This window comes from Austrofundulus limnaeus, unplaced genomic scaffold (assembly GCF_001266775.1).
Source record: "Austrofundulus limnaeus strain Quisiro unplaced genomic scaffold, Austrofundulus_limnaeus-1.0 Scaffold23, whole genome shotgun sequence".
NCBI lineage: Eukaryota > Metazoa > Chordata > Actinopteri > Cyprinodontiformes > Rivulidae > Austrofundulus > Austrofundulus limnaeus.
In genome coordinates this window covers 2,537,065-2,547,948 of record NW_013952425.1, presented here as the reverse complement: position 1 = coordinate 2,547,948, position 10,884 = coordinate 2,537,065, and the positions used below count along the sequence as shown (strand labels likewise).

The 10,884-nt window shown below is 40.5% G+C and overlaps 1 protein-coding gene across 1 annotated transcript; it reads left to right on the top strand.

Annotated features, from left to right (window-relative positions):
- The first annotated feature begins 4,286 nt into the window (after positions 1-4,286).
- On the top strand, positions 4,287-9,941 carry lgi2a (leucine-rich repeat LGI family, member 2a). Its single transcript, XM_014004382.1, has 8 exons — positions 4,287-4,681; positions 4,876-4,947; positions 5,600-5,671; positions 6,014-6,085; positions 6,192-6,263; positions 6,344-6,513; positions 6,614-6,778; positions 6,857-9,941. Exons 1-8 carry the CDS (start codon positions 4,365-4,367, stop codon positions 7,672-7,674), a joined length of 1,758 nt encoding a protein of 585 aa, XP_013859836.1. The 5' UTR covers positions 4,287-4,364; the 3' UTR covers positions 7,675-9,941.
- The last annotated feature ends 943 nt before the right edge of the window (positions 9,942-10,884 follow it).

Here is a 10,884-nt window from a genome sequence, read left to right as displayed (position 1 = left end):
TAAAAAAAAAGCAAGTATCGTTTTTCGTTTTCGATTTTTTTTATTTTTTATCTTAAATAAAATGATGTAGCATCTTCACAGTGGAGTCTTTGGTTTAACCCCCCTTGCTGCCCTTGGCTCAAAATGAGTTTTAACCCTGAAGCCTTGTGGGTCAGCAAGAAATCGTCTTCTCTTACTCACTCAAACACAAACAACATTTGAAGCGTGGTCTGTTCTGTATAATTTGTAACATGATTCCAGCGCTCCTGGGCTTTTAGCTCCATCTGAGACCCTGGATAGTGGATTAGCTCTTTTATATACAGATCACGAGGAACAGATAATCAATTGAGGGAGCTAAAAATAGCTCAGTCCTGTGTTTAATGGAGGAAGTGGTCTCAGTTTGTCTTGGTATTAAAGGGGGGGTTGGGTATTGTGCAAAATCAACTCTTTTGAGCTTTGTATCATGTTATAATGCCAATCCCTCATCAAAAACACTTCCTTAGTGTTGCTTTGACTCATTCATGTACGTTTAAGAAATCCTTGAATCTCCTGTGATAGACATGTGAAGCTGCCTCAACACTTGCAGGTACAAAGCACCGCCTACTTACACAAAGCTCTTCCCCGTGGCTCCAGCAGACTAGCAAAATGTATCTTAAAAGTGGAGGACGTTCATGATTTCATTGCCAAATATAGCTTCAAAATGATCAATACTTGCAGTTTTTTCACAAGAAGTTGCTCAACATTGACGTATGTGTAGGAGAGATATTACCAAGCTGAAATGTATTGTCAGGTACTTTAAAAAACAATGTACTTTCCTGGTCCGACACGGGGTTAAATGAGTAAGGTTCAACTGTTTTAAAACAGATTTTATAATGTTGCTACATTTTTTTTAACAACAAAATACGACTTCTATGAAAGGCTGCATGAAGCATTGTTGTGAAGACGTGCTGAAGTGGGAATGTTGGAAACGGTAGGAGGTTTTTCAAGGCGCTTAGATCAGACTGTATTTTTATGACACCTTAAAGTACCATGGGTACTTGAGATTTTTTACCCTTTTTTATCTGTCCCCTATTTTTAGTATTTGCACTTAAGTTTAAAGCTACGTGAGTCAGAACCGGGAGCAGGGCTTCGGCGTTATCTGCAGCTGTTTTTCCCCCTCGCAGTGATGAGTTCAGGTGGGAGCAGATGTAAATCAGAACAGATCCACTCAGCAGCCTTTTAAAAGCGGACTTTACCTCTGCTGTTGTATCAGCACATTTTCACAGTTTCCAGGCTGAGCTGAAACATTAACAAACCRTAGTGGAAAAACACTGACGGGACAATGCAGCACTCCGAAGGAGGGAGAGAGGGAGTTTTGAAAAAAAAAATTTTCAGGCCATTAAATGCTCCTCATTAGCYGGAGTTCATTCTTCTGCTCCATATCTGTCATAGTGCTACAGCTGGGTTTGAGACTCTTATATTATCTATATCAGTGTGACGTCCCACCTCTGCTCTCATGTTTCCCTCAAACCCCAAACAGTCGTTTACCTTCATCCCTCCTCACCGAAATAAACTCTCTGTAATGTATTCCTGCCCGACCTGCTCTCCACACACTCAATCAGATCTCTAAGCACCCCGGGGGACGTTGCTGCGTGACAAATGGCCCTTCTATCCTGGCTCCTAAAAACCGTGGAGAGGACTTCAGCGATGATGGAGAGCCAGAGGCGCACGGAAAGTGGGAGCACACATTTGTTTTTTTAGTAGAACAGGAAGGGTCAGTCCAAAAAACACAGGATCTAAATGTAGGGCTAAAAGTTTTTGGAATTTTAAAAAAATGTTAAAGGCTTTGCCTGCAATAGCGTTAATAACAATTTGATTAGAGTGTCGGCTGGATGTACAAGAAACTATGGCAATTTTTTTCACATAATTCAACTAGATAAACAGCACAATTATCTATATTTTTATTATATGACAAACAGGCTTGCCTTAGTTACTGTTTGATATTTCTAAATTGCTTATAGTGAAAAGTAGCATTCTAAATGTCTGATATAGTCTTTAATTACATAAAACTTTAAAACATCTGGAAGTCTTGTCTTACAATTACAGTGGTTTGCAAAAGTATTCATACCCCTTGAACTTTTCCATATTTTGTCACATTACAACCACAAACATAAATATATTTCACTGGAATTTAATGTGAAAGACCAACACAAAGTGGTATACAATTGTGAAGTGGAAGCAAAATTTTACATGAATCAAAACATTTTTTACAAATAAAAAACTGAAAAGTGCGACGTGCAAAAGTATTCAGCCCCCTTTTCCCTGAGTGCAACCAATTGCATTCAGAAGTTGCCTGATGACTGCTAATGACTCAAAAGGGTCCACCTGTGTGTAATCTAATCTCAGTACAAATACAGCTGCTCCGTGACGGCCTCAGATGTTGGTTAAGAGAATATTGGGGAGCAAACAGCATCATGAAGTCCAAAGAACACACCAGACARGTTAGGAATATGGTTTTGGAGAAGTTTAAAGCAGGCTTAGGTTATAAAAAGATTTCCCAAGCTTTGAACATCTCACGGAGCACTGTTCAATCCATCATCCGGAAATGAAAGAGTATGGCACCACAGTAAACCTGCCAAGACAAGGCCGTCCACCTAAACTTACAGGCCGAACAAGGAGATCACTGATCAGAGAGGCAGCCAAGAGGCCCATGGTGACTCTGGATGAAATGCAGAGAGCCACAGCTCAGGTGGGGGAAACTGTCCACAGGACAACAATTAGTCGTGCACTACACAAATGTGGTCTTTATGGAAGAGTGGCAAGGAGAAAGCCATTGTTAAAAGAAAACCATAAGAAGTCCCGTTTGCAGTTTGCCAGAAGCCATGTTGAGGACACAGCAAACATGTGGAAGAAGGTGCTTTGGTCAGACGAGACCAAAATTGAACTTTTTGGCCACAATGCAAAACGCTATGTGTGGCGGAGAAAGAACACTGCACATCACTCTGAAAACACCATCCCCACTGTCAAATATGGTGGTGGCAGCATCATGCTCTGGGGGTGCTTCTCTTCAGCAGGGACCGGGAAGTTGGTCAAAGTTGATGGGAAGATGGATGGAGCCAAATACAGGGCAATCTTGGAAGAAAACCTGTTGGAGTCAGCAAAAGATTTGAGACTGGGGCGGAGGTTCACCTTCCAGCAGGACAACGACCCTAAACATAAAGCCAAAGCTACAATGGAGTGGTTTAAAAAAAAGAATATTCATGTGTTAGAATGGCCCAGTCAAAGTCCAGACCTAAACCCAATTGAGAATTTGTGGCAAGATCTCAAAACTGCTGTTCACAAACGCTCTCCATCCAATCTGACTGAGCTTGAGCTGTTTTGCAAGGAGGAATGGGCAAGAATTGCAGTCACTAGATGTGCAAAGCTGGTGGAGACATACCCTAAAAGACTTGCAGCTGTAATTGCAGCAAAAGGTGGCTCCACAAAGTATTGACTCAGGGGGGCTGAATAATTTTGCACATCGCACTTTTCAGTTTTTTATTTGTAAAAAATGTTTTGATTCATGTAAAATTTTGCTTCCACTTCACAATTGTATACCACTTTGTGTTGGTCTTTCACATTAAATTCCAGTGAAATATATTTATGTTTGTGGTTGTAATGTGACAAAATATGGAAAAGTTCAAGGGGTATGAATACTTTTGCAAACCACTGTATATGATATATGAAACATGGGCTTGCCATATAATTGTTTGAAATGTCTGAAAACTTGATCACAGTTGGTACAAATGGTATGCTGGATAACAAAAAGGGTTATTTTGAACAAACATCAGCAGGAGCTTGTCTGAGTATTAAATGGTAAACTGTCTTGCCATAAGCGCTGTCCGTGGTGCTGCAGTTCTTTGCCTCAGAGCTCCAGGGAGGGGAAATCTTATATATAATCTCATAGCTTTAATATTCTCATCAAACCTTTTAATGTTGCATTTTTTTTGCCCCGTGAGTCATTTAATATTAAATCATCTAATAAAGCAGAAATATTAAGCGATTCATAAAAAATGAAAATTAAATGTGTATTTAGTCTCAGTTTTCTTTTGTTTTTCCTTTACTCTAATTTCAGGATTGACCACTAGCTACAGTATATTTGTGTAAAATTTCATTAAATGTTCATTTACAGTTAAATATATCACTGAAAATAGCTTTAAAAGCATATGTGGTGGACCACAGCTGCCTATTATAGTCTTGGTTTGGTATTGTGTGGACGTTTAACCAACAGTTACCCGGCTGGGAGCCCCCTGTCCCTCTCTCTCTCTCTCCCCATCTTTTTTTGTTTTTTTTTCTTTCTAAATAAATAATGAAAGCGGTGGAGCTGCAGCTGATTTGCTGATGTCAGGGAGCCAGTGCAGCATTTCATGGTGCAGGGTGGAAACACGCTGTCGCTGTTGTCTGCTTCCATCCCTCTCTCTCTCTCTTTCTCTCTTTCATCCAAACACAACAAACCGGGGGAAAAAAAAAAAACTACAGCCACACATGCAAGCCCGGCAAGAACCATGCTGCCAGCTCTCAGGATTTGGGCTTTGCTGTGTGTGGTTTTGGGCTTCCTGTGTCCACCGGCTCATCTGAAAAAGCCATTCCGATGCCCTTCAACATGCAGCTGCTCCAAGGAGTCCATCATCTGYGTCGGGTCCTCCTACATCCCCAGGATGGCCCCAAACGAGATCAGCTCATTGTGAGTATCCCGAAAACCCATTTGTGGAATTCTTTTTATTAAACTACAGKATATCGACTAAACCACATCAGTGCGTGGATAAATGGAGTTCTGTTCGGGTCTATTTTTACTGTGCAGCCTGTTAATAAGATCTGAGGGCCATGCGAATCCGTATTGATCTTTTGGTTTGTTGGTTTCTGCTTTCTTCCYTTCAGGAGCATCGTCAATGGGACTTTCACTGAGGTCAAGGAGGCAATGTTTGCCCACATGCCCACCCTACAGCTGCTGTAAGAACACCTCCGTTGATCTTTCATACAAGATTTTGAGTCATTTATTCCCCCATCATCATGCATAAATAATAGCAGGCTTTTAAGCCACTGCAGCACCTGCATGTTCAGCAACTAAGTTTGGGTTGTGCACAACTCCAACACATCTACAGTAATGTGTCCTGCATATTAAAACACTACATCAAATTATTTTTAAAGTTTAGCTCTGTGGAAAGCTTATGAGSAGTTAGTATCTTACCTGYWGWARATGACAGACAAGCCGTTAGCTCGTTAGCCCAGTGAGACTGCATGAATGGTGCAATCTTTTTTATCAACCAGGGTGGCAAAGTTCTGGGAATTTCCGAACGTKGAACCTTTCTGTAGGATTTTATAGGAATTAAAATCACACTCTTTGTTTRTTATCCAGTAGGATTTTGTTTTCCATAATTATTATTTCAATTTTCAAAAGACATTAAATCTTATAAGTTATGRCAATAAAAACTTGTTTGATTTCACAATCATTGCCTTTCTAGGATGGGTTTAGGACATTTGGTTTTGTGTTGGCGATGTGCTTTATGTATACTCAGTTCATCTGCCAGAACCATGAACTGGTCCAGTGTTGTGTCAGCCAGCAGAATTATTATTTATCAGTTTGTTTAACTTTTCATTGCAGACTTTTGAACTCAAATTCTCTGACAACGATACGAGATGATGCGTTCTCAGGCCTGCCACACCTGGAGTACCTGTGAGTTTTTGAAAATTTARAACAAAAATGAGCAAAAAACTCAATTATTTTATGTCTACACRACGACTTTACAAACACTTTCAGATTGCTTAAAGTTATGCGGCAACTTCAGAAAAGAAGTTTGGTAACAAAGTGGCGACCGTTCCCAGTTGACACTGGTCCATTTCCTACACTGTGTTCCTGATTGGTAATTTAAACTAAATAAATCCAGCTTATTCGCAAAAAGTGTGACCAGACTTAACAAAATAGAAAAGGCAGCAATTACAGTTTGCTCAACAAGTATGTAAAATTCTACCTTTGAAGCAATTAAATGATTGTTCCCTGTTTTTTTTAAATCTACAGGTTCATTGAGAGTAATAAACTTGAGACTACATCAAAATTTGCCTTCAGAGGACTCAGGGACTTGACTCACTTGTATGTTCCAATATTTATATATTAAAAAAATACTTTTGCATAGTACACAAGAATCATTTTCTTCCATTTTCAACTCATATTTGTTGTCTTTGTTCGCTGTTTTCAGGTCTTTGGCAAACAACAACATTCAGTTCCTGCCCAGGGACGTCTTTGTTGATCTGGATTCTTTGATCGAGCTGTGAGTTTGTCGCACGGTTCAAAATGTTGGGAAGGCGACGATGCGTTGCCCGTTTCAGTTGCGTTGGTTCCGTTCTGCAGGGACCTGCGGGGCAACGCCTTTGAGTGCGACTGCAGGGCCAAATGGCTCATGACGTGGTTGAAGAGCACCAACGCCACGGTGTCGGATGTCGTGTGTGCTGGACCGGAGGACCTGAAGGACAAGCGCCTCAATGACATGAACAGCTTGCACAACGAGTGCATCTCAACGGGTGAGAGCGGCAGCTCAGATTAAGGTTGTCCTTTCGATCAGACTTTTCTTGAAATGTTTTGTTGGTTCCTAAAAACTCAACCGTTTGATCCTTTCCACAGATTTTGTCCTTCATCAGTCGGTGGCGTCGGAGTCCCTGTCTGTTGACACGTTCAGTTTTAAGAATGATGTTTATGTGACCATTGCTGCTCCCAGCACAGACAGCTGTATGGTCTTCCAATGGGACCATATAGAAATGAACTTCAGGACGTACGATAACATCACAGGTGAGGGAATTCATTTAAGTCCGTATCTCAAGGAAGCTCTTCTGCTGTTATGTGAGTGGTGTGTTTTTCTGCTTTCAGCTCAGTCCATCGTGGCTTGCAAGTCAGTTGTAATCCAAGATGAGGTRTTTGTCATCGTGGCTCAGCTCTTCGGTGGTTCCCACATTTACAAGTTCGACGACGACCAGAGCAGGTTCAACAAGTTCCAGGACATCGAAGTGTCGAAGATCTCCAAGCCCAACGACATCGAGGCTTTCCAAATTGGTTCCGACTGGTTCTTTGTGATTGCTGACAGCTCAAAAGCTGGCCTGTCGACCCTCTACAAGTGGAACGAAAACGGCTTTTATTCGTACCAGTCSTTGCACGAGTGGTACCGTGACACGGACGCGGAGTTCTTGAACTTGGACGGCAAGGCTCATCTCATTTTGGCGAGCCGCTCGCAGGTTCCTGTGATTTACCAGTGGAGCCGGAGCAACCAGAAGTTCATCCTACAGGGGGAGATCCCCAACATGGAGGATGTCGTAGCTGTGAAGCACTTCCGAATCAAGGAGGAGCTCTACCTTGCTATGACTCGCTATATCGGTGACTCCAAGGTCTTAAAATGGGGTGCCAAACTGTTTTCAGAGATACAGGCTTTGCCTTCACGAGGCTCTATGATTCTCCAGCCTTTCTTTTTTAAAGACCGGTACTACCTGGCTCTGGGAAGTGACTACACCTTTTCGCAAATCTACCTATGGGACGATGACAAGAAAGTCTTTGAACGCTTCAAGGAAGCGTACATCCAGGCGCCACGCTCCTTCACCGTGGTTTCYACCGACCGCAGGGACTTTATCTTTTCCTCCAGCTTCAAAGGAAACACACAAATCTTTGAACACATCATAATTGACCTGAGCTTGTGAGGGATTCTGCTTTGCTGTTCTTCCTGCAATCAAATGTCTTCCACTTAAAATATACATTTATGAAAGGTTAAAAAAGAGGAATGAGACTTTATGAACTCTTAAATGTTCATACGTGGATGCAGTTGTGGTAATAATTTTATTTACACTCGTCATGGACATGGATGTATCAATTTTGGGTATTTAAGGGCTTATTTGATCATTCTATTTCTGGAAAGTTTATACAACATACAACTTCAATGGTTTTTAAAAACAAGTATTAGAGGCACAAGTTTGAATTTACTGTGAATATTCTTCATACCTCATAGCATCAAATTATGCATATACCCCCACTAATATGTGGTTAAAATCCCTTAGCAGGTTGTACCCTGACCACACACTTTATGTAGCCAGTAACAACATTCAGACATTAATCTGTCTGGATAATGGACCTATCTTCTTGGCTGAATTGGTAAAGATTCAAGTTTGCGGTAGGGTTGAGGTTGGGGTTTTGGGAAGATCAAGTTTAATATCGGTCTCCTTTAACCAGTCAGAAACCAATTTTTTTATATCTGTTTGAAGTTATTGTTGGAATGCCTATTTGTGTCCAAGGTTCAACAATCTAACTGATTATTTGAGGTGAAGTAGAGGTATCTTTCCATTATTTCATCTACGGTGTGCACCATACCACATCATGATGCYWCCACCTMTGTGCTGGATWCTTGGTACAGGATATCTGCAAATTTCAGTTGAGCTTGAAGGTGTGGCTTTTAGAGCAGGAGCTTCTTTCTTGGTCGGAACCAGCTCAATCCAAAACTGGCACCTCTGTGGACAGGGAGACTGGTGTTCCAGCAGTTTTCAGTTCTTGGCAGGCTTTAGCCTCGAAGGTTCCTGAACATCCTGACCAATTTAATGTCATCTAAGGGGAACTGTCAGGGTTTTCTTCCAGGTCTCGACAAAGTGGTAATGGCTCAATTAGCGTGAATCTACAAATGCCATTAGATTGCTTTTTGGACTTTCCTGTTGTTTTGAGCACAGGTCAATCTAAGAACTGTCAAAGATAAACTACCAGCTGCAGTAAACCATACCCTCCAACAGGACATAATCAGGTCATATCCTTGTCGTGTTAAAAGACAACAAACAACTTTTAGCACTACCTCATCAAAAGATTTTGCTGAATATGTGCCTCTGTTTGAGCCAGCATGTATAGTTTAAAAGTCAGAGAAAATCTACAATAGATTGAAACTTGTGCACCCAGTTCTTGTTTTTAAGTCATTATGGTTGTTGTTGTATGATCATTCCATATAAATCAATAAAAGCCACAAATCAATGACATTCATGTCCATCAGGAGTGGATGTAAACTTCTGAATGAAATTGTCGTTAGGACACAAATAAGAGCTTGGTCAAATAATGTCTTGGCTATTCTACGTCACCCTTAAATTTGTTCTCATGGGTAAACCCATCTGATATTTCTGAGGATGTGGATACAAAGCCTTGCTGTTTTTCTATCTAAAAGCTTGTAGTTTAATGAACACCCCCAAATAATTCAGAAAAAAAGTTAATTTTGCCCTCATTTTTGGACAACAAAGGTTTTTCCCTCACCATATTTTATGGATTGTGATGTACAGTCCTGTMAGAGCAGAGCTTCAGAGCTCTGATTGGCTCACAGTGCCTCCTGCTGGCCGTGAGGAGGTGTCACACTCCTTGTTTTTTTTTTTGTTTTTTTTCCTTACAGGGAATGTCTCTTGAAAGCACAAACCTTTAAGTATCCTAGCTGAGATCCTATAATGTAGTTGTTTAGTGGAAAATGTTCCTGTAGGTGCTATAGACTGTAATGAATACAGTAGATTTATTTAAAAAAGTAAATAACTTGTTGCTTAGGGAAGTGAAATAATCAGGACAAAATGTAGTGTTTTGACATGACTTTTAGGTCTGAGGTGGTAATGTAGTTGATCAGGTAAATTAAATATACTTTCATGTTTTGGGAATTGACAATAATTTTCCGGGGACTGAATACGCTCCTCACCGAAGATATTAGGGACTCCTCAACAAACTCATGTAAATATATATCCTCTGAAAAAAAGAGGGTGTTGGTCATTCTGCCCTTTGAAAATAAGCTGAATGCTGACCTCTTTCAAAATGTACATAAAATCAGGATTGCAATGCCACTACCTGTTTCAGCTCTTTGCACTTACTTACAAAATTATTGTTACTGCAGCTTGAGAGAGCATGAAATAGAAAAAAATAAATATTTTAAAAAAGAATTATTGCCAACTTTTTAAAACTGAAACTCAAGACTTAAGTGCTTTTATTCAAATTATTGTTACTGCAGCTTGAGAGAGCATGAAATAGAAAAAAATTAATATTTTAAAAAAGGATTATTGCCAACTTTTTAAAACTGAAACTCAAGACTTAAGTGCTTTTATTCAAATGAATGACCTGCAATTAAAAAAAATGAAATATGCAAGCTTTATAATTCTTTTGTAAAGTTTAGTTTGAAGCTTATTGAATGTTACTCTTTGAATTTACTGTAAATTTATTCAGTTGAGAATTGAAAATAAATGTGTAAAGATATGATTGTACAGGTGTCTCGTTATTTAACGATTTGCACATTCGTTCCAGTCGTCAGATACCCTGCTGGTACAATAACTGGGGTCAAAGACACCAATGCTTGGAGGGTTCCTCCCCAAGTCCAGCACCCTGAAACCATGGAAAAATAGAAGCAGAGGATTGGATAAAACACCTAAGATCCTAGATTACTTCAATAATGAATTACTCAGTGAATGTCTCAGACAGACAGCAGAAACCCAGGAAGAACAAGAGAACCCATCATGGACAGATAAACCCCTGCATGGCATGTACCACCATCAGAATGACTGATTTCAACAAGTCCTATCARTGAATAGAGAAGGCTGGACTGAAGGACAGCACCAAATGTTGGGTCTACTACACAAACCAGACCCAAGATGCCCCTGAGACATTCCAGCACATAATATTAAGATGTAAGATGTTGACAGGTGGGAGCATACGTACATATACATACATATATGGGGCACGGTCCTCTCACCCTTTCTGTTCAGTCTGTACACGTCAGACTTTAGGTACAACTCGGACCACTGCCACCTTCAGAAGTTCTCGGATGATACGGCCATCATTGGATAGGTATCAGACGGGAATGATGAGGAATACAGGGGGGTCATCAGTGACTTTGTTGGCTGGTGTGAGACCAACGC